This window comes from Lipotes vexillifer, unplaced genomic scaffold (assembly GCF_000442215.2).
Source record: "Lipotes vexillifer unplaced genomic scaffold, Lipotes_vexillifer_v1.1 scaffold889, whole genome shotgun sequence".
Taxonomy (NCBI): domain Eukaryota; kingdom Metazoa; phylum Chordata; class Mammalia; order Artiodactyla; family Lipotidae; genus Lipotes; species Lipotes vexillifer.
Window position 1 is genome coordinate 518,110 of NW_006788335.1, and position 23,475 is coordinate 541,584.

The following is a 23,475-nucleotide window of genomic DNA, read 5'->3' on the forward strand; positions in this document are numbered from 1 at the left end:
GGAGACCCTTATTATTTGGTCAACTATGGCATATGCAAATAATAATTATAATGGAGGCCACAAGCGTAGTGGTTAGAGCTTGGGCTGCAGAGTCAGACTGCTTGTGCTTGAATTCGGGCTCCACCTCTACTCAGTAGCAGTTTATTTTCAGGCAAGTTAGTTAACGTCTCTCTGCCTTAGTTTTCTCATCTGCAAAACAGATATAAGGTTGTTGCGAAAATTAAGTGAGTTAACACATGTAAAGCATTTAAACTGTACTTTGCACACGTAAATAAATGTGCTTAATAAATATTAGTCACTGTTGTTAAAGTATTGAGGGTGGCATAGATTTGTTATACTTGACAGTAATTCAGGAGAGTGGAAGGCCATATAGCACAGACTGTAAAGTCAGACCTGAGTTAAAATTCTGGCCCTTTCACTTGCTGTGTGATGTTGGGCAAGATACTTGACCTCTCTGAACCGTGGTGTCCTCAACCACAAAATTGAGTAGTAATTCTTACCTCATAGAATGCTTGTGAGGACAGAATAAAATAATGCATTTGAAGAGCTTAGCATTGGGTGTCTGTGGTAAATGCTCCCAATAGTTACTAGGGTGTGTGTTTTTTTTGGCCGCACTGTGTGGCTTTTGGGATCTTATTTCGCTGGCCGGGGATCAGGCCCGCGCCTTCAGCAATGAAATTGTGGAGTCTTAACCCCTGGACCGCCAGGGAATACTCCAGGGTGTGTATTTTCGATCACTCACAGGTGCCAAGTTAATTTATCCCATGCTCAACTTTTACAATAGGCCATCTTGGCAGTGCTGTCTGACACATTCTTACTAGGGTCACCTGAACTAATGAAACCCTCTGCCTGGGGGCATTTAAGAATCTTTGTATTATGGCTCCATCCTGTTTTTTCCAGCCTTATCGCTCCCTATTGCCTTGCACATAGCCAAATGTTTCAGTCAAATTAGGTTATTTAGATATTTGCTATTCCCACTGTCTTGTCTTTGCTTGTTCTGTTTTCTGTGCCTGAAATGCTGTGCCTACCCAGTCTCCTCCTGCATGTCTCAGAAGCCCTACCTTTTTCACATATTGTTTTCTTCATGAAGCTTTATCTGATCCTCTCCAAATCAGAACACTGTGTCCACTCCTTGGAATCCTACAATATATGCTTTAATGTGTTTCCTAAAGCCTCTATCACAGTATTATTCTATATTTCATCCAGTCTAAGTGGTCACTGATTGTAAAATATCATTATTTTACATACGACTAAGAAAGCAAAAAATGCTGCCAGTTAAACTGACACATCATCAATTATAAGACACATCCCCAAATCAGAAATGTTCAAATGTGAAAAAAACGTGTGCTTTACAATTGATGACATGTGATTCTTTGTGGGTGTCTGAGCATCACCTTTCCTCAGTTTGGTACTTTCCTTGAGGGCAGGGAGGGTCTGTGATTTACTCATCTTGTGTCTGTTAGCTCCTAGCACCTAAGAGGCACTTGGTAAGTATCTGATTAATTGGAAAGAGTAATGTTTTTTTTTTTTTGGCTGTGCCTCGCGGCATATGGAACTTCCCCACCCAGGGATCGAACCGTGCCCCCTGCATTGGAAGCGTGGAGTCTTAACCACGGGACCACCAGGGAAGTCCAGTAATGATGTTTTAATAAATGACCAACTTTTTCAGAGACCTGTGGAATTGCTAGCCCTCACACGTTCTCTCAGTTTGTGTAGCCCTTATGGTATTATTAGATGAGGTATTGCCCTCCACTGTTTACCCTTTGAATCATGTCTGGCGTCTGGTTTCTGGACAGGTGGAAATTGGGACACAACAGCTAACTGCCAAGTGAATTGTGATCGAAGGTGTGGTAGTTGAATGGAATTAGCAACCAAATGCAATTCTTAGCTATTATTTTTCTCCCTCAGACACAATCAGTGCTTCGTAATGGAAATAAAGTTTGCTTTCCCGGCCATTAGCAGACCTCATCATTTTGGTTCCTAATTGTCCTTTTGTCTTGTCTTGTCTCCTGTTTAGTGTATATGATCTCGCATTTAAGCCCGACGGAACCCAACTGATTTTGGCTGCAGGAAACAGATTACTGGTAGGATTTTGTCTGAGTTTCCTTTTTAAGTGCTTTTTTTCCTCTGCCTCTTGTAAGTGCTCTGAAATTTGACCCTTTTTTTTAAGATAAAAAAGGCAAGGTGGAAAAACGAGTCATTATTTTTTAATAGGGAAGGAAATGGGCTATTTAAAACAGGTAGGTAAACTGTCTTATCAGATAGGAACCTGTGAACAATACCTCCTTTGGAGTCATTAATCTTTCCCTTTTTACTTTGAGACACCCACAAAAGAGTTCAAAATAATTAAAATGCCTTTGAAAGTGAGCCTTTGTCAGTTCACATTTTGTCCCCCTGAAAAATTCAAACAACAGGCCTGAAGGGGCTCCCTCTGTGAGAAGCCAGATAGCCTGACCCCAGCTTTTAGGCACTGGCCTTCCTAAACAATTCCATATGGATGCTGTCCTATTTTTCATATTTTCAAAGAACGTAAGCTGTCTCTGGAACCCGTCCCAGTGTATGAAAGGAATTTTCCGAGAGCTCTTTACGTTTGACCTAAAACCCTCTGCATGATCTCCCCTTCCTCCTGCGTAAATCCGCTTCCTCTTGCTCTGTTGTCTCGAGATATGCAGACGACCTGATCTCCATTCTGTGCATGGTAACTACATAATCTGAAAGCCGTGGGTAAATTGTTCTGCAGACTTCTTCTGTCCAGGGTAAACAATCCGGATTCTTTTAGGTTTTTCCCATAGGTTATCTTCTCCAACACTGGCCATTTCTGGAGGGTTTTGCTTTTATTTCTCAGATGGTGTGTTTTTTAAATCTTCACATATTTATAGATGTTACACAGCTATAAAATCCTAAATGCACGTTACAGATGGGTTTTATAACACTCCCTACAATTTGCAAACCCAGAGTTCAGGTCTGTGACTTCCAGCTCTTGGTAGCAAGTATGAAACATCTCTCTGTGATGTTGGTAGTAGGGCAGGGCTAGCACTGCCATTTAATCATGCTCTAGCTGGGCTCTGTGCTGGCTCTATTAGGGAGGGCCTAGCTTGTTTGGTCATATATCCAAATACATGCAAGGGGAGTGAACTGTGTAGAGAAGTTTCACGGAGTGAAGTTTTGTTTCTCGAGCATTAATGGCACATTTCTGGCCGTGTAATGGGCAGAATCAGAGCCTCTCCTTCTTAGGTTTCCCAACTTTAAGTCACATTCTTTCTGGTCTCTTGGTTCAGTTTTTACTTGGTGCAAATTTAGAATATTGACAAATGTGTTGTTTTGACAACGAAAATAGCAGCAGCAACCTGCAGGGGTTCTGACTACTCAATGCCACGCGGGTAATCTGTACTTTTGTCTCTTTTTTGCCAGGTTTACGACACATCTGATGGCACCTTACTTCAGCCCCTAAAGGGACACAGAGATACTGTGTACTGTGTGGCATATGCGAAGGATGGTAAGAGGCTGCTCTGGATTTAGTGTCTGTAATGGCCTCACAGCTGCTCATTTCTCTCCTTGGCTGTGCCTTCGTTGTGTTGAGTGAGCTCAAGTACAGCTTGCAGTTTCAGAAGATAGTTAGTCTCTTAGACGTCAGTTCAGCCATTCAACTCAATTCAGTCATTCAAGTATTTATTGAGGCCCAGCTGTGTGTCAGGCGTTGTTCTAGCTGCTTGAGATTCTTCAGAAAGCAAAACAAAGATCCCTGCCCTTATGGGGCTTTTATCTGTGTGTGGGCGGGGTGTGGGGGAAGGAGAGAGAGTATGAGGGAAGACATACAATAAACATGGTAAATAAGTAAATTGAACAGTACAGCAGAAGGTGGTGTTAGGAAGAAGAAAAAGTAGGACAGAATAAGGGGGATTGAGAGTGCTGTGTGGGCAGGGCATTGGGTACAGTGTTGAACAGGGTAGTCATGGTGGCTTATTGAGATGGGGACAGGCAAGCAAAGACTTGAAGGTGGGGGGGCAGGGAAATAACGACTGAGCATCTGGGGAAAGAGAGCTCCTCAGAGAGGGAAGAGCCATTGCAGAGGCCCTCAGGTGGGGTGTGCCTTCCTGGGGCTGGGACAGAGAGAATCAGTGGGGAGCAATAGGGGAAGACGGTAGAGAGGTAGCAGGTGTGGGCTGGCTGGATTATGTTGGCTGTCGTAGGACCTTGGCTTTGATTCTCACTGAAAACGGGGAACCACTAAAGAGTTCTGAGCAGAGGAGAAATCTGATTGGATTTATATTTTGAAAGGATCCCTCCAGATGCTGTACTGGGAACAGCCTGCAAGGGCTGAGGGTTGGGCAGAAAGACGAGTGCAGAAGCCTCAGCCCCTGGTGATGACAGCTCAGATCCCTGTAGGAGCAGAGGAAGTAGGGCGGAGTGGTCAGAGTCTGGATACAGTTGGAAGGTGGAGCCAACAGGACTGCCTCACAGAATGTGGGGCGTGAAGAAAGGAGTCGGGGGTGACTCCATGGTTTTTGACCTGAATGAAAGGATGGAGTTGCCCTCCACTGAGATGGGGAAGGCTGCAGGCCGAGAAACTTACAGCAGAAGATCCGGAGTTCAGTTTCAGACGTGTTGAGTTTGAGGAAAGTTGACGCTGTACGGGGGTGGCGGAATTGCTGGAGCAGAGTTGCTGAGTGGGAAGAGGAGAGGGGATCCAGGGCAGAGGTGAGCATGGTGGGAAGTGGAGGATGCCACTGCAGGTGCTGGCAGCGGGGGCATGTCATAGGAGGAGTCTAACAGAATTCTCTCCCGTTCTTTCAGTGAAACAGGAAGCAGCAACATCTGAGAGTGAGGATGGGGAAGGAGGTGTCCGAGAGTTGAGGAAAAAGGAAAAAGAGTAAAACACCACCTAGTTGAGGGGCTGAGTGAATGGCCCCGGGAGGTATAGTGAGACCCTAGCTACACGAAGGGCCCACCCAAAGCTGGTGATCATGAATTGAAAGTGAGATCAGTGGTGCGATTGTGTCTTTTTCTCCATCACTTTGAGCTGCACAGATACAGGGACAGAGGAGGTGGAGAGTTGGATTTAACCAGAGTGGTAGGTTTACAAGCACCTCTGAAGATGCAGTGAGAGGGCAAGGGCAGAGGATGTATGCAAAGGAATGATTATATACATTGACCTTGAGTAATGAGGGGTGAGCAACCTTGTCGCTGAGTAATGAGGGGTGAGAGGACCACAAGGGGTGAGGGAGGTTCTAGTGGGGTTGAAGGGTCATTGGCGTTAGGGCACCAGGTGGGGTGAAAAAGAGGAGAGGTGGTGGTCACACCGGCTGCGTGTGTGGTAAATCCGTGCTACACACAGCATAGCATCAATGGGAAGAACATGGATTTTGGGATGAGACAGCTCCAACCCGAAAAGGTCTGTGAATCTGAGGTGTTTATTGACCCTGTCTGAGTCTCGATTTCCTCATGTGTCAAGTGGATATAGGATTAGAGATGGCCCTCTGTGACCACTGCCGGGAAGTCGCAGAATCGATGGTACAGTGCTTAAATGAACCATGGAGATCATTCAGGCTCCAGGTTTTTAATTTCTTTTAGATGACACACCTCTTTGAGAATCTGATGAAAGCTATAGACCCCTCTCTAGAAAAATGCACCTACTTCATGTATACACACAATTTGGGGCACACAGTGTTAGTCTAATCTAGCCCAATCTGTTCATGTTACACCTACATATAGATTTTGAGAAGTCAGACGACTGGCTGAGGTCATACAGCGAGTCAGTGGCAAAGACAACGCTAGTTCTTGCCTGGTAGTCAGGAGCGCTATGCCACGGTAGTCATATTTTTTTATGTGCATGTTTGAGTTTAAGTTCAGAGTAGTATCGTGGGGAGACCTGTGAGGCCTCAGAGTTTATAAGCCTAGAGCGTCTTTGGCCTGCAGCACTATCAAGGCCCTTGAGGATCTTAGAGTGAGACCTGCCATCAGGGGCATTGGTCCGCGTTCTGCAGAGTCCTGCCACACACATCGTCACGTTTGATCTCCCAGCAGCCCTCTGAAGGAGGCAGGGAAGGGATCGCAGCTCCTCTCACGGATCAGAAAACAGGCTTGGAGCGATTACGGGTGACGGTGGCAGAGCTGGGCCTGACCTGGATCCTGTGACTGCAGAGCCCTTGTTCTTTCTGGTGTATCATGCTGCCCCTCATGACACTCATGTAATGATAAGGAGGTCTTTTCCCCTTGGATCTAGAAGTGAGGATACACTGAATTTGGTTTTGCTCTTTTAAAAATGATGATTTTGCTTGTTTCCGATTTCCACCTTAAATTTAATAAGTATTTAATGAGCAACTATGATACAAAGGTGTATTAAGAACTAGTTTTTCTTCAAGGAGAGCAATACAAGGCAATGTAAGGAAATAATAATAATAGCTACTTTTGTTTAGCATTCATTCTAGGCCAGGCACAGACCTAAGCACTTTAATCTCATTTAATCTTCACAACAACTATGAGGTAAATACTGTTGTTCCGTCCACTTTTCACATGAGGAAATGAAGGCCTAGAGATGTTCAGTAACTTGTTCCTGGTCCTGCAGCTGGTGGGTGACATCGCTGGGGATTCCAGCTCCGAGTCTGAGCCCTTAGTCCACACTCTTCATCACCTGCTGCCTGCCAGTGTAAGGGAGCAGTGACAGAAATAATAAATAAGAGCAACTTCTATTAGTTCGTATTTGCAGCAGTGTCACATGGCCCAAGCAGTGTGAAAATGAAAATCTCATCTGTCACTCTTTTGCTTAAAGCCTTTCTTTGGGATAGAGAGCAGGATCTTACTGTGGCCCCGAAGCCCCTAGAGATCCCTCCCCCACCCACCTCACCCTTTGCCCTTGATGTTCCATGCTGGCTGCCTCTCAGCTCCTCACACATGCAGGTTTTTCCTGCCTCAGGGCCTTTGCACATCTGTTTGACCCATATGGATGGGTCTCTCTCCTCTCTTGCACCTGGCTAAGCTTTGCTCAACCTTTAGGTCTCAATGAAAGATACCATTCTCACAGAAACCTCCCTCACCAAAATTGGGTCCTCAGGTATTCTCTTTCATAGGGCCTGCTTTTTTTTCTTACTACGTCGTATTTGAATTGGATTGATTTAATTTAATGCCTACTTTTTCCACCAGACAAACTCTGTGAAGGTAGACGGCATGTATGTTTTAATCACTACTTGATTCTAGCACAGAACATGATGCTGGCATGTGATAGGCCCTCAGTACATCTTTGTTAGTGCCAGGCAGAGCAGGATATGAGCTCAAACTTCCTGACTCCAAAGTACTTTCACTCAGTACAGATAAGAAGAAGGGGTAGAGAAGCAACTGACACTTACTAGGGACCTTAAAGAAGTCGTTTTCTAAGAAATACTCTGCAAAATGCTGGCCTAAATGAATGTGAAAATTTATTCTTTTTAAAAACACTTTTAGGCAAGCGCTTTGCTTCTGGATCAGCTGACAAAAGTGTTATTATCTGGACGTCAAAATTGGAAGGCATTCTGAAGTACACGTAAGTAACCGTTTAGATGTACGGTATTACTAGTTTGCCTCTTACTGAGCTACTGTAGCAAAAGCCCCTTAGCAAAGCTATCAGGAAGGACTTTTTTCTCTGCAGTTGAACTTCAAGTGAAGTTGTGGGGTTGTACGCTGCGAAGGTTGGGGAATGAGTAAGTGAGGGAACAGTTCTTGAGCACTGCTGGCTTGGCCAGCACTGGGCTAGGTGTTCTCGTGTAGCTCAGTTTAGTTAATCTGATATCACACATTCCACCCCACCCCGACCTGTCCTTCAAGAGCCTCACATCCAGCCACCGTGGACACCCTGAGACTTGGGGTCACTGTGCTCCAGGCCCCTCTCAGTGCAGAGGCTCTCCTCCCCCTCTTCCCCGTCCCTCCGCCTGGTTAACTCCTCCTCACTCTGCACATCTCAGATGCTGCTTCTTCTGTGGAGCCTTTCCTGCCCCTGCAGCCTTGATTGGGTCTCCTTGATGGCGCTTCTCACAGCTGTAGTTTTTTTTCCCTTTTGGCCGTAACGTGCGGCATGTGGGATCTTAGTTCCCCGACCAGGGACTGAACCTGTGCCATGAGCGGTGGGAGCATGGAGTCTTAACCACTGGACAGCCAGGGAAGTCCCTCACAGCTGTAGTTTTACACTTATTCTGGTGGCTGATTGATATCTCCCATCAGCCTGTAAGCTCCATGAGGGCAGACACTGCGTCTGTTTTGCTCATGGTGTGTCACTGGTGCCTAGTGCAATGCCTGGCCTGTAGTAGGTACTCAACAAATGATCGTTTTTCTTTTTTTTTTTTAATTATTTATTTACTCATGGCTGTGTTGCGTCTTCGTTTCTGTGCGAGGGCTTTTTCTAGTTGCGGCAAGTGGGGGCCCCTCTTCATCGCGGTGCACGGGCCTCTCACTATCGCAGCCTCCCTTGTTGTGGAGCACAAGCTCCAGACACGCAGGCTGAGTAATTGTGGCTCACGGGCCTAGTTGCTCCGCGGCATGTGGGATCTTCCCAGACCAGGGCTCGAACCCGTGTCCCCTGCATTGGCAGGCAGATTCTCAACCACTGCACCACCAGGGAAGCCCGTTTTTCTTTTTAATTGTGGGAAAATTCACATAACATATCATCCTAAGCATTTTTAAGTGTACAGTTCGGTAGTGCTAAGTACATCCATGTTGTCGTGCAGCCAGTCTCCAGGACTGTTTTTCATCCTGCAAAACTGAAGCTCCATACCCATTAAGCAGCCACTTCCATTCCCCCTCCCCCAGCCCTAGGCACCACCATTCTACTTTCTGTCTCTATGAATCTGACTACTCTGGGTACCTTATATAAGTGGAATCCTATGGTGTTTGTCCTTTTGTAACTAGTTTATTTCACTGAGCATAATGTCCTCAAGGTTCCTGTGTCAGAATTCCCTTACGTTTTAATGCTGAATAATATTCTGGTGTACGTACAGAGCATATTTTGTTTATCCATTCATCTGTTGTTGACGGACATTTGGGTTACTTCCACCTCTTGGCTATTCAGAATAATGCTGCTGTGAACACCGATGTACACATCAACAAATCAATATTTGAATGAATGAATGAATGAATGAGGTTGTAAGTAAAGTATTACCCAGAAGTGGAGGAATAAAACTCAGGTTGAGGGACTTCCCTGGTGGCACAGTGGTTAAGAATCCACCTGCCAATGCAGGGGACATGGGTTTGAGCCCTGGTCCAGGAAGATCCCACATGCCGCAGAGCAACTAAGCCCGTGTGCCACAACTACTGAGCCTGCACTCCAGGGCCCATGAGCCACAACTGCTGAGCCTGCGTGCCAAAACTAGTGAAGCCTGTGCGCCTAGAGCCCATGCTCCACAGCAAGAGAAGCCACTGCGATGAGAAGCCCGCACACCGCAACAAAGGGTAGCCCCTGCTCACTGCAACTAGAGAAAGCCCGTGTGCAGCAATCAAGACCCAATGCAGCCAAAAATAAAAATTAATTAATTAATTAAATAAAAACAAAAAACAGGGCTTCCCTGGTGGCGCAGTGGTTGAGAGTCCGCCTGCTGATGCAGGGGACACGGGTTTGTGCCCCGGTCTGGGAAGATCCCACATGCCACGGAGCGGCTAGGCCCGTGAACCATGGCCGCTGAGCCTGCGCATCGGGAGCCTGTGCTCCGCAACGGGAGAGGCCACAACAGTGAGAGGCCCGCGTACCGCAAAAAAAACAAAAAACCAAAAAACAACTCAGGCTGAGATGCACCGTGTGGTACATGACTCACTCAGCTTTCATTGTTATCTCAGATGTTTCCAGATATTGGTCTAGTATTTTCATTGTACCTCTATCCTGTATTAATGAATGTATTTCTAGGCCTCCACAAAGCAATAAGTGTTAGTGCTGTTAATATGGCACTTCTTATGCACCTGGCACTAGGCGAGGTGGTTTACATCATTCTCTTACTAGCTGGCACACCAGAGGTGTGTAGCACACTTGTCTTGGAGGAGGTGGCATTTAAGCTAGGCCAGTCTGATGGGTGGGTAATGTTTGAGAGAGGAAAATAGTGGGTGGGTGGGTAGCCCAGGAGGGGAGAACTCATCCCTGTGCTTTTAATTGGTCACTTGCATCAGAGTTCACGGTGTGGAGTCAGAGAGACTGTGGACCCATCATTAAAATCTTGAGCTGTAGCCCCTGAAGCATTTGTGGTTTGCTGCATAATCATCTACATTTGTTTACTTCCCAGGCACAATGATTCTATCCAGTGTGTCTCCTACAACCCTGTTACCCACCAGCTGGCGTCCTGTTCCTCCAGTGACTTTGGTAGGTTCTGATTCCCAGTGTTCTGTCTGGGAATAACTGAAAATTGGCAAAATGTGCTGAAATCTATCCAGAATGTGGTGGTTTTGTCCTGAGAGAGTTAATGCCGTTCTCCCCTCCTTCAATGGCTAAAGGGAGGCTGGCACTTGTTCTTTAAATTGTGTAGAAACCAAGAGAGTGAGTGATGGCACCGAGCCTGGTAAGAAGTCTGGGAGACAGCAGGAAGGGCCCTGGGAGGGTAAGAGGGATGGGAGAGCACAGGCGTTAAGTTGGTGTTGCCACCTCTGGGAAGCCTTCCCCACCTCACCCTGGCAGGGACAGTTCAGTTGTCCCCACTTCCGGGTCCCCCAGCGTCCGTGTATGTGTGGAAAGCTTCGCTGTGCTTCTTGTGCGGCGTGTCCCCATTAGTTGTTCAGTGGCTGTGGCTGTCCTCCCTGAGGGACTGAATGCCCCGAGGAGTTCACCCACCCCACACATGGCACTGGTGTGGTCCTGGCACAGAGGAGAAGCAGTGAGACGTCAGCAAAGAGACAGGAACGCAAGCAGAGGCTTGCATGTTCTCTTTTCAAGGTCAATTCTGGCTTATAGCTCGTAGTTCCGTCTTCCTTGCTAGGAGATAGTGGTTACAACTGAACAGCCATTGTTGAAGTCAAGGAGTGAGAGATCTAATCCCTTTCAGTTTCCCTCCTGATCTAAGATGAATGCATCCCCCAGTCCATCCACTGATAGAGTTCTGAGGTTCCAAAGAGAGGATGTAATTGAAAGCATGTTGTATAAATAAAAGGGGAAGGGACTGTCATTCATTAAAAATTTAGCATTTTCTCCATGTGAGGCATTGGTCTGGGTGCTTACTTTTGGGGTGAAAAAGACAAAATAGAATTCCTGCCCTCAAAGAGCTTGTGGCTGGGGGCAGGTAGAGAGGAAGAATTTGTAAAAATATATTATTAAGGAATAATATTTGTTGAATGTTTGTGATATGCTAGGCACTGTGCTGAGAGTTGAAACAAATTCCTGTGTGAACTCTGTGACGACCCCTGAGGTCAGGTATTATTCTCATCACCACTCCACTGAGGAACAGAACTCGGGCTTAGAGTGGTCCAGTGACTCGCTTGAGGTACACCCAGCGAGTAAGGGATGGACCCAGGTCTTGGACCTAGGCCGTGTGATTGCATATAGTGTCTGCTCTGGTCAGCGCTGTCTCAGGGGCCTGGAGGGTGTGGTTTCCTCCAGCTGGAGGCTCTGAGGGGGCCTCGGTGGACCACAGGTAAGGTGTGCATAGGCTGAAATGCCGGGGGAGGCATTCTGGGCAGGGGAGAGGGGAAGCACATTGTTTGATGTTGCACCTTGCTGTGTAAATGCGTTTCTGCCCTAGGGTTACCTCCTTGGCCGTGCTTCATGGCTCAGGCAAAGAGTAGAATTTGCTTATGTTGCCCAGACCTACACCTGTTGTGGGCCACTGAGTCATTGGCAGGAGGGAGCAAGCTGAAGGTGACCAGTGTGCCAGGGACATGGCACAGCCCAGATAGGGTCAGGAGAGACTGGATTTTCAGAAAGTGTCATTCATTACTTTGAATGCTAAGTTGTACTCTGGTTGCAGTGTAATAATTATGAACAGTGAAGTTGCCATTTCTTTGACTTAAACTCCTGAAAAGTTGGCTATCAATTCACCAATATATCTTCCTCTCTTTATTCTTTTGAAATAATTATTGATTCACAGTAAGTTGCAAAGATAGTTGAGAGGTCTTATGTACCCTTCTTCCTGTTTCCCCAATGGATACATCTTATGTAACTGTTGTACGGTATCAAAATCAGGAGATGGGGCCTGGCACAATGTGTGTATATAGTTCTGTCATTTTATCCCCTGTGTAGATTACCATCACCACAAAGATACTCCTTTACCCTCATCTCCCCCATCTCCTTGTACCTGGTAACCATTCTTCTGTTCCCCTATAAGATGGAATCATATAGCATATGACCTTTTGAGATTGGCTTTTTAAACTCGGCATAAAACCCTGGAGATCCATCTAAATTGTAGTGTGTATCAATAGTTTGTTCCTTTTTGTTGCTGAGTAATGTTCCAACCAACCTCTCTTCTTTTATATTATTTTGTGTTGAAGGCTTATGGTCTCCTGAACAGAAGTCTGTCTCTAAGCACAAATCTAGCAGCAAGATCACCTGCTGCAGGTAAGTTAAGGGCAGCTCTGAAGGTAGTTTTTTGTTCCCCACTCTTCAAACAGACTCTCAAAGTCTGGTTAGTTCACACAGTAGAGAAGGTCTTGTGCTACCTAGTTGGTTTGGGCCCCATGTTTCCTCTTTTCTTCTCTCGTGGTCTCCTTGATGGGAAGAACCTGTGCTTTTGATCGGCAAGCAAAAGAGAACTGCAGGTTGCTTTTGTGCACTTGTCTAGCAGCAGGCCTCCCCAGCCTCAAGCTGTGCTCAGGGGAGGCTCTGGGGACCTGAGGCTGTCCTGGTCCAGGCAGCACATGCGCTGGAGAAAGCTCGGGCTTTGATATTAGATCTGGATTCGAATCCACATTCAGTGGCTGACAGGCTCTGTGACCTCAGGAGGTTCCTTATTTGACAAATGGGGATTAAGATGCTGACTTGATGGGGCTGTTGTGAAATGCACACGAGCTAATGAGTTTAAAGCAAGCAGCGCGGTGCCTGCACACGGTAGACGCTCTCAAATGGTGGCTGGTCTTGCTGCACAGCTTCTGAGTGTAGCCTTTCTTTCCATTCATCATTTGTTAGGCACCTGTTCTAGAGGCTAGCAACAACCAAGACGCAGATTCTGTTCTTCAGGTGCACTGGAAGTGGGAGGAGGTTGAAATGGTGAGCGGGGAATGGAGGCTGACCCCACAATGCAGGCAAAGCTGAGGGTCGTCGTGGCAGTGCAGACAGAGACTATGGGCACCAAGAAGGTGCTCCCGCCTTCACATCTCACCCTCCACTCCAGGAAGAAATGGGACTCTCAGTTTGGCCCTCTGATTTTTACATCAGGGTCAGGATGAGCCCAGCCATTGCTGCCTCATCAGATTGTTTCAACCAAGGTATCATCCTCACAGCTTTGACTTTCTGTGTGTTCCTTTCCCCTCCCCATGCCCTCTGTTGGTTGTTTGAACAGCTGGACAAATGACGGTCAGTACCTGGCTCTGGGGATGCTCAGCGGGGTCATCAGCATACGGAACAGAAACGGGGAGGAGAAGGTGAAGATTGAGCGGCCAGGGGGCTCCCTCTCCCCACTGTGGTCCATCTGCTGGAGCCCTTCAAGGTGACCGCACAGCTGTCCTCCTCCTAGGACAGAAACTCTGGAGAAGGCCTTCCTCAGTGGGCTGAGTTCTTTCCTCCTGAGGGCTCCATGATTCAGAGGCTTCTCACCCCATTTGACTGATCTGTTTTGGAACCTATTCCATGTGAATGGAATTTTTAAAGAGCCCATCTTGAGTTTTGGAATGAATCCCAGAAATTTAGCTGAGCAGATGAGCTATCTAGACCAGCTCAGTGTGTGTGTGTGTGAGAGAGAGAGAGGGAGAGAGAGTATGTACGCATGTGACACAGGAGAGCCATTTCCTTAGGAATCAATAGCTCACCTCTCTGCTGTGGCTTTATTTTGGTCTCTTCCACCTTTAGTTCTTCCCTCCAAGTCTGAGTAGAAGATGTGCTTTTTCATAAGCCTTTTTTTACTTTTTCATGAGCCTATTTTGCTGCCCTTGTCAGAAAAACATCAAAATGAATTATTAATGTCCCCAAAGCCTATAGTTCCACAAACAGTTGGCATCTACCTTCTCTAACCTTACACACGTTTTCCTTACTGTGCTCATGTGACTTTGACGGTGGATTAATAGCTTTACATGCTCTTTGTATAATTCTGTGATATTATTAAACCACCAATATCCCCCACAGAGTCCTCTGAAGGTAAAGAACTTAATGTTTACCAGCCCAATGTCGTTTTACGCGTGGTGCCTACTTGATTTAGAAGGTAGTTTAATTTGATTGCTTTTCTTACATCAGATTATTATGCTTCTTCCTGAATAATTTTGTCCAGCCCAGGGCTGTACCATGTATGTCTAATGCCTTCAGAGGCCATTAGCCTACCCCAGAGTTCCTGCTGTTTGATTTTTGTGGCCACAGATGACTTTGTGGCTTCAGGGTACCATTTTTAATTCATGAGAAGCAGGACACCCAGTGTACTTGGTTGCTGTCCTCTTCCGGGCGGGGTTCAGGGGCTCCTTGACAGGTTTTGAAATTACAGCTTTAGTGTAGTTCTAAGCAATGTGATTGTGAACAACCACTTACTGTCTGCAGCCGATGGGAGAGTTTCTGGATGAACAGAGAGAACGAGGATGCTGAGGAAGTCATTGTCAACAGATATTTTCAGGAAATCCCTTCCACTCTGAAGTCAGCAGTGTACAGTAGTCAGGGTAGTGAGGCAGAGGAGGAAGAGCCAGAGGAAGAGGACGACAGTCCCAGGGACGACAACTTGTGAGTGTGTCCCGAGGAGCGAGAACCCTCCATGGAGGGGTCCAGCCCCCAGCGTAGACCTGCTGGGGCAGGTGCTGCTCCGAAGCTCCTTTCTAAAAGGGACCGGGGGTGGGCGTGTTGCTGGTGAAAGCTCCTCCAGCAAGGGGGACACTCCCTCAAAACTTGTGAGTTATAAAATTCTTCTTTGAGAGACTTTAGGAAATACTGAAAAGTCTAAGGGAGAAAGTCTGACTTTTCTATACAACCCCATCCCCTCAGGAAACCACTGTTAGCATTTTAGTCTATTTCTCCTCAGGCTTTTAGTGTATTTATATAATGAACCAAATCATATCCTACTTCCTTTTTTTCCACTTAACATCATAGAGTGCACTCTTTCCGGTAACATTAGAGGTCCTTTGAGAAACATGATTTTTAGTGCCTGCCTCGTGTGCCCTTGGCATGGCCGCCCAGGAGTTCAGTGAACACTTCCTCTCTTACTGGACACTTTTGTAGCCTGTTTCCACGCCGCACCTCACCTTGTATTTGCTAGGACACGTATCAGGGAGGAGACCCCCATCTTACCCACAGTCCTCACGCCAAATGCTCGCTGTCCCAGCCGTCCTTCCTTCTCTTCAGTCGAGGTTACCTGTAGGAAACACTGCAGGCTGGCGTGCGGGAGCCAGGATATTCTGATTGGGGGCAAAAGTGCAAGCTTAGGACTTTTCAAACTGTGTTCTGTGGTGCCTGGGGTTCCTTGGAAAAAGAAGGTGGGAGGTGGGGGACAAGGAAGGGAGGAAAGGGTGGGTTTCAGGTCCCTATCTGTGCTTCAGCCAGAGCAGACCCTTTAATTGTTAGCACAAGTGTTTCTTTTGGTAAGGAGTCCCACTGCCAGGGGGAGAAAAGGGGGAAAGAAGGTTGAAAACCACCCATCCAGCTTGTGGGGCTGAACCCGGCCCAGAGCTGTATGTGGTCTCCCCAAGAGGCCTCACTGTAGCCTGGGCCTCTGGATGTGTTTGGATTTCAGTGCCATTCACACAGAGCTCACCTGTGGGTCCGTTCCATCCCTCTCCTTGTCTTTTTTCCCTTAGTTACGAATTAGTGCTATTTTGCCACTCTTGGCTGGGTTTTGCAGATAGGGCTGCACCATGCTTTGCCTGCATATCTCATGGTGCTGCCAGATGACCACAAGGCCCTAGGCTCAAAAAGCTCGAATTAGTAAACAAAGAGGAGGCAACATTAGGTGAGTTAAGACCAGGACTCAAGGGCTGGGAATGTCTCTCTCTTGAACTAGATTCCTGAGTAGCCTGATCCCCAGCCTTAGCTGAGGAGGTTTCTCCTGTGCTGGTCCTACAGCCCCAGTTCCTAGACACTGATCCTGATAGGCACTCAGTTTTAAAGACAGTTGGTGGTCTTTTTTTTTTTTTATTTTTTTTAAACTAGATCCAGTCAACCTTTTCACCTGTGCAAATGCCCCAACTGTGAGAGAACCTAGTTTTAGGTGTTAATTTCCCTCTTGAGGAGAGGCAAGCCAAGTTCCCCTCTGTCCGTTAAAAAAATCAGACAGTCCATGCCTTCCCAGTGCAGAAGACATATCTCTCTGCCATCTCCCCATGTTTTATAGTGTGTAAAAGAGAAGCACTCTTGGATCTGCAACCTTGCTGTTTCTTAGCTTTGCTCCTAGGAAACTGAAATGAGAGGTTTCACCTCTTCATTGTGGCAGTGTCTTGGCACCACGAGCACCTGAGTGGTGGGGCATTCAGTGAAATAACAGATCGCGGGAGGGCTGAATCTCACCTGGTCCCTTCCCATTGGACTGATTGATGGGTAGGCCCACAGTACAACTTTTGGCCTCTGTACTCTTGTCCAACATTTGGCAATCTGACAGCCTGGCCAGGGCTTTCTTTTTCCTGTTGTTTGTTAAACTCTCAGGCTACACTGAGATGTAGATGCTGATGAGGGCTACACTCCTGAGCAGGCCATGGCCCCACGTAACCTTTTTTGTCTTCTGTTGATTAGAGAGGAACATAATGACATCCTGGCTGTAGCTGACTGGGGACAGAAACTTTCCTTCTACCAGCTGAGTGGAAAACAGGTATGTAGCTCTGTACAAGCGCGATGGGAGAAACAGTTTCGGTCATGCCTGTTTTAGTGTATTTTCATGTTTGGAGATTGTACTAATAATAATTGTACATTATTTTTGTTAGCTCCTGTTTATTGAGCATTTACTGTGATACCAGCTTCAGTGCTCAGTGCTATGCATACTTTATCTCATTTAATTCTTACAAAACCTTTTGAAGTAGGTACTTTGATCAACTTTTCAGAAATGAGTAGATAATACTTAGAGCAGTGAAATAAATATTATGTCCAAGGTCTCACACTGCTAGTAAATGATGGCACCTGGGATTGAAATGCAGCTTGGTCTGTAAAGTCTTGGTTCTAGCCAGTACCGTACCTTCCTGTATTTGATTTATTCACCTTGTGAACAGTGAAGAGCAGCCACTAGGCCAGCCCTTCACCTATTAGGAGCTGCTGACATAGCGCTGTGTAAGTCATTGCCTCTGCTCTGCGAGAGCTCACAGGCTGGTGGGGATAGCCAGCAGTCCCCGTGCAGTGTGATCCATGGCATGAGAGAGAATTGTACAGATAGACAGCTATAGGGATGCAAAAAATATGGCAGCACTGCTTGGTGGAGACCGGAGATTTTGTAGAGGTGAGCTTTGAGCAGGACAAGTAGGAGTTCGCTAGGCAGAGGACAGTGGTAATGGCGTTTCAGGAAGAGGAAATAGCATCTGCAAAGGCAGGGAAGAATGAAAATATGTGACAGTTCAGGCGACAGTGATTTGTTCAGGGTGACTGGGTCCCCAGACTTGTGGACAAAGATGGAGCTAGAAAGGAAGATGGGGACATGACTGTAAAGGGCCTGACTAGTGAGAATAAGGAGTTTGAACATCATCTACTGTAAGTATTCAGGAGCCATAGGTCCAGGGGAGTGACATGGTCAGATTCCCATTTCAGAAGATTTCCTTGTTTCTATGGAGGGTGGATTAAGGTAGAGAGAGCCTGGTAGTAGGAAAATCTGTTAGTAGGCAGAAGACACTGAGGATTAGAGTGAAGGTAGTCGGGGTGGCTTGAACCGCATACAAGCAGGTGAGAATTACAGCCTGTTCAATGGAGCCTTTGTTTAACAACATCCTTACTCCTCAAAAAATGTCATGCTAGAAGGGGAAGGTATCAGGTATGTGTAGCCTACCTTTGGGGCCGTTTCTTCTACCTCATCTTACTGTTGGTCATTTCTTTTATAATTAAGTAAAGAAAAAATAAGGAGTGTTTTCTCAGTTTCCCATGGCTGATTTCCCCAAACCCTCATTTTTATCATCTTGCATCTAGCCCTGGCCCTATCTATTCCTCCACTTAATGTGTGTACATCATCATTCAGCAAATATTTATTGCATATCTACTGTGTAGTGGACATCGGGTGTGGGTATTGGAAGTTCGTGGGAACAAAAATCCACACTACGCAGGGAAGGAATGGGGTCTCGTTGCTTTAGTGACCACAAAGAAGAGCTCAACATGGGGGCCAGGCCATGGGAGATATCTTGCATGTATGCAGCTCCAGAGCTCATGTTGTGGCCCTGAGTTTTTGAATGATAAGCAACCTCACTCTGCTGAGATAACTTGTTTGGGACAGTAAAATTGTTTCCTCTGTGGCTAAATGTCTTCTAAATCTGGGAAGATTTAGAATTAAATATACAGTGATGAAGTAGATCAAATCTATACTTTTGTGTTAGGCTTAGGTATAATGTGTGCTTTTGGCATTTTAAGTGTTTGTAATGTTTAAGGGGATCTGGCTTAATAATGCCAATAGCTAACACTTACTGAGTTTCAGGCATTGTATAAACTATAACGTTAATTCTTTTAATCTTTATAACAACTCTATGAGGTAGATACTATTGTCACCGCTTTACATCTAAGAAAATTGAGGCACAGAGAGGTTCAGTAATTGCCCAAAGACACACAGTTTAGTTAGTGGTCAAGCCTGGATTGGAACCCAGGCAGACTGGTACTAGAATCCCTATTAGAATCTCTATCAGTTTTGTCTTATGATGACCATTTAAAAGACATAATCTAGTAATCAATTTTATTCTTCCAGGTTTTTTTTTTTGGCCACGCTGCACAGCTTGCAGGATCTTAGTTCCCCAAGCAGGGATTGAACCCAGGCCCATGGCAGTGGAAGCGAACTCCCTTAGTCTTCCAATTTTAAATTGAAAGATAAAAGAAATTTTTATTAAGTACCTAAACAATATTGGAATGTTAAAAAGATTTATTATATTTTCTGACTTGGGATTGTGGGGGAGGTCACTGAGCTTCTTGATTCTGTACATCTATGTCTTTATTATTTCACCAAATATAGAAAATTTTTGGTTATTATTTCTTCAAATAACTTTTCTTACCCATTCTCTCCTGTCCTTCTGGGACTCCAGTTATACATGTTAGACCTTTTGATATTGTTCTTCAGGTCATGGAGGCCCTGTTCATTTTTTAAATCTTTTTTTCCCCTCTGATCTTGAGATTGGAGGATTTCTGTTTCTCAGTCTTCAACTTCACTGACTCTTCTGTCATCTGTAATATTTCTCTTAAGCCCATCCAGTGAATTTTTGTTTCAGTTATTGTATTTTTCAGCTCTAGAATTTCTATTTAGCTCTTCTTTCGTATTTGTTCATTCATTACAAGTATATTTTCCTTTATATTCCTGACCATAGTTATAATGGCTTTTCTTTTTCTTTTTTTTTGGCTGTGCCACATGGTATGAGGGATATTTGTTCCCTGACCAGGGATCGAACCTGTGCCTCCAACTGCAGTGGAAGCTTGGAGCCCTAACCACTGGACCGCCAGGGAATTCCCTAAAATAGCTATTTTTATTTTATTTATTTATTTATTTATTTTTTGCGGTACACAGACCTCTCACTGTGGTGGCCTCTCCCGTTGCGGAGCACAGGCTCCGGACGCACAGGCTCAGCGGCCATGGCTCACAGGCCCAGCCGCTCCGCGGCATGTGGGATCTTCTTAGACTGGGGCACGAACCCATGTCCCCTGCATCGGCAGGCGGGCTGTCAACCACTGAGCCACCAGGGAAGCCCTAAAATAGCTATTTTTAAATTCTCATCTGCTAATTCTAAATTCTGAATCATCTTGGGGTCAGTCTCTATTGGTTGTCTTTTCTCTTGAATATGGTTCACACTTTTCTGCTTTTTGGAATTTTGGGTTATATTCTGAACATTGTGAATGATACAGCATAGGGAACATCTGTCATGTTCCTCTTAAGATTATTGTGTAGTTTTTTGTTTTTTTTTTTCCTTAAGCAGGTAGTTAACTTTGCTGGACTCAGCATTTAAATTGTACCTTTCCTGTGTGGGCAGCAGCTGGAGTCTCTGTTCAGCTCTTCAGCCTTTGCTAGGCTGCTTGGCATCTGCCCCACACATGGCGTGTGTAGTTCAAGGGGCTCCAGATATTCAGCAGTGTATGTGCAGGATTGGGGCTCCCCCTCTGCATCTTTCTCTTTTCTGGGATTTCCTACCTCAATTGCAAGCTGCTGTGGTCGCTTCAAGTTCTGTGCTCATCCATCAGGTCACTGACAGTGCCTGCCGTCAGGCAAAAAGCCATTAAAAAAATGAGAAACTCACCTAATGCCAGTCCCTTCTTCCAGATGCATTTGTGTCTCAGGTCTCTTTCTGCTTCTGGTTGCTCTCCACTGCCTCCAGGTGGTTGTAGTTTATAGTTGGTCCAGAGTTTACAGTTGTTACCTGTAGGAGAGTTGGTCCAGTGGCAACTAGTGAGCATTACCAGAAGCTGCAAGCCTTCCGTACCATGACTCATACGAATTTTTAGTTTTCTCATTAGAGCTACTATCATTATTTAAGTACGAGGGGAACTTTTGGTTATTAGGCATTTGAAGTTCTTAAAAAGGAAAATTGAATATATTAAGTTAATAATTGCAGTTTAAGGAAATTAACTAAGTTGTAAATGAGACTAAGGGATTTTATGGTCTGTTCAAAATTGAATTCCGTAAAGTTTAATGAAAGACTCCTTTTCAGATGGTTGCTTTATTTATTTATTTATTTATTTATTTATATTTTTTAATTTTTATTTTTGGCTGCGTTGAGTCTTTGTTGCTGGGCGCGGGCTTTTCTCTAGTTGTAGCGAGCAGGCGCTACTCTTTGTTGTGGTGCGCGGGCTTCCCATTGCGGTGGCTTCCCCCGTTGCAGAGCACGGGCTCCAGGCACGCGGGCTTCAGTAGTTGTGGCACGTGGGCACAGCAGTTGTGGCTCGCAGGCTCAGCACTTGTGGCGCACGGGCTTAGCTGCTCCGTGGCATGTGGGATCCTCCTAGAGCAGGGCTCAAACCCGTGTCCCCTGCACTGGCAGGCGGATTCCTAACCACTGCGCCACCAGGGAAGCTCTGGTTGCTTGTTTTTACTAGGTTTATAAATAGGAAAATATTTGTAAGTTGAACAAATATTTGTAAGTTGAACAAAACTTAAGGAGAAACAAGGATTTTAGAGTTATTTCTATAATAAAGTGATTATTAGTTTAATAATGATAATAAAAAATAGTCTTTTGTCACAGAAGGCACACTCAGGGGCAGCAAAGGACCCGGGTGAGTGAGGAGTGTGGGCTTTAGTGGGGAGACGTCAGGTTAAACGTGCAATTACAGAGCAGTGAGAGAAGTGCTGTGCGAGAGGCTAGCACAGGGAGATGGGTCTTAATTAGGCCTTGGGTGGGCAGGGAGACTGGGGGATGCTTCCTGGAGGAGATGACACCTGGCAGAGAAGAAGAGGGAAAGGGCACTCTTGGCCAGGGCTGGGGTGGTGTGGAGAATGGCACCTATGTCGTCACGGAGGATTGAAAGAGCATGGGCCACTCAGGAAACTAGAAGAAATTCATTTTGGCTGAGAGAAGGATCTTGGGAACAGAGCTCAGGAGCTTGACCTTCATTCTGAAAGCAGAGGGGGCTCCATCAGAAGTGAAAAAACAGTGCACAGAGTGGGAGAGAATTTTTACAAATCGCTTATCTGATAAGGGACTTGCATCTAGAATATGTAAAAAACTCCTACAACTCAATAATAAGACAACCTAATTAAAAAATGGGAAAGGGATCTGAATAGACGTTTCTTCAAGCAAGATATACTTTTGGCCAGTGAGCACATGAAAAGATGTTCAACATCATTAGCTACCATGGAAATGCAAATCAAATTCACAATGAGACACCAGTTCACACCCAGTAGGATGGAGAAATTGGAACCCTTATTTACTACTGATATGAATATCAAATGGTACAGCCACAGCCACTTAAAAAAGTCTGGTAGTTCCTAAAAGGTTAAACATGAAGTTACTGTATGACCCAGCAATTCTACTCCTAGGTATGTGTATCTAAGAAAGATGAAAACATATGTCTACACGAAAATTTGTACACAGATATTCGTATCAGCATTATTCATAATAGCCAAAAATAGGGAGAACCCAAATGTCCATCAGTTGATGAATGGATAAATAAAATGGGGAATATCCATACAATGGAATATTATCCAGCAATGGAAAGGAAAGAAGTACTGATACATACTACAACAAGGGTGAACCAGTCACGAAAGGTCACATATTTTATGATTCCATTTATATGAAATGTCCAAAAGAGGCAAATCAATAGGCAGGAAGTAGGTTAGTGGTTGCGTGGGGATGGAAAGAGGAGGGAATGGGGATTGACTACTAACAGGTACAGGGTTTCTTTTTGGGGTGTTGGAAATGTTCCAGAATTAGTGATGATGGTTGCACAACTCCAAATATATTAAAAGCCAATGAATTGTACACTTTAAGTGGGTGAATTGTATGGTATGTGAAATTCCTCAATAAGGTTGTTATAAAGAGAAGTTAGGATGAGTGTAGTTTCAGAATAAAGGACAGTTTTTAGAAAATTGAATGGACTTAGTCTTGTGAAATACAATAAAAGAAAGGAAAGAAGGGAGGGAGGGAGGGAGGAAAGAAAAGGAAAAAGAAAAGAAGCTGAGGGGAATCCTGAACCCTAGTAAAGGCTATGTGCGGAGGAAGACCTATGGGAGAAAGACCATCTCGGGTGCAGATTGGCTGAGGAGCTAAGACACACCCCTGGAGCAGCTGGGTGGGACTGGGGAAGACACTGGAGGATTTGGCTGTGTGGAGGGGAGAGGTAGGGTGCTCCAGAGGACTGGGCTGCGTTCATGATGGAATCAGTCACACACGGGAGAATGCTGGCCAGCTCTCCCCAATCTTCCCAGCTCCCTCTAAAAGTTGGAGGGAAAAGCCCTTGAATGTGTTGTGATTATTATGAATTTAGAAGTAGATTTCCCTTGGTGTGTTCTCTTTCCTCAGATTGGGAAGGATCGGTCACTGAACTTTGACCCCTGCTGCCTCAGCTACTTTACTAAAGGGGAGTACATTTTGCTGGGGGGGTCAGACAAGCAAGTATCCCTTTTCACGAAGGATGGAGTGCGCCTCGGGACTGTCGGGGAGCAGAACTCCTGGGTGTGGACGTGTAAAGTGAAACCCGATTCCAACTATGTGGTAAGAAGGGGGAGTTCATTTGATGGGCCATTGCCAGAGTAGTCACTGAACATCAGCCATGTTTAGCCAGTCAGATCATTGACGCTCGTTCCTGACAAGCGGGGGGGGGGGGGGGGG

The 23,475-nt window shown here is 45.6% G+C and overlaps 1 protein-coding gene across 3 annotated transcripts in view; it reads left to right on the forward strand.

Annotated features, from left to right (window-relative positions):
• Window positions 1–23,475, forward strand: part of IFT122 (intraflagellar transport 122) — a 73,060-nt gene that overhangs the window by 4,848 nt on the left and 44,737 nt on the right. Inside the window, exons 2-10 of one of the 3 annotated variants that reach the window (XM_007461561.1) lie at window positions 2,018–2,084; window positions 3,412–3,496; window positions 7,438–7,516; window positions 10,233–10,309; window positions 12,424–12,490; window positions 13,431–13,577; window positions 14,612–14,788; window positions 16,784–16,859; window positions 23,167–23,358. In XM_007461561.1, the coding sequence (XP_007461623.1) occupies window positions 2,018–2,084; window positions 3,412–3,496; window positions 7,438–7,516; window positions 10,233–10,309; window positions 12,424–12,490; window positions 13,431–13,577; window positions 14,612–14,788; window positions 16,784–16,859; window positions 23,167–23,358 (967 nt within the window). The remainder of the gene's footprint in view (window positions 1–2,017; window positions 2,085–3,411; window positions 3,497–7,437; window positions 7,517–10,232; window positions 10,310–12,423; window positions 12,491–13,430; window positions 13,578–14,611; window positions 14,789–16,783; window positions 16,860–23,166; window positions 23,359–23,475) is intronic. The other 2 variants (XM_007461562.1, XM_007461563.1) reach the window with 2 other exon arrangements.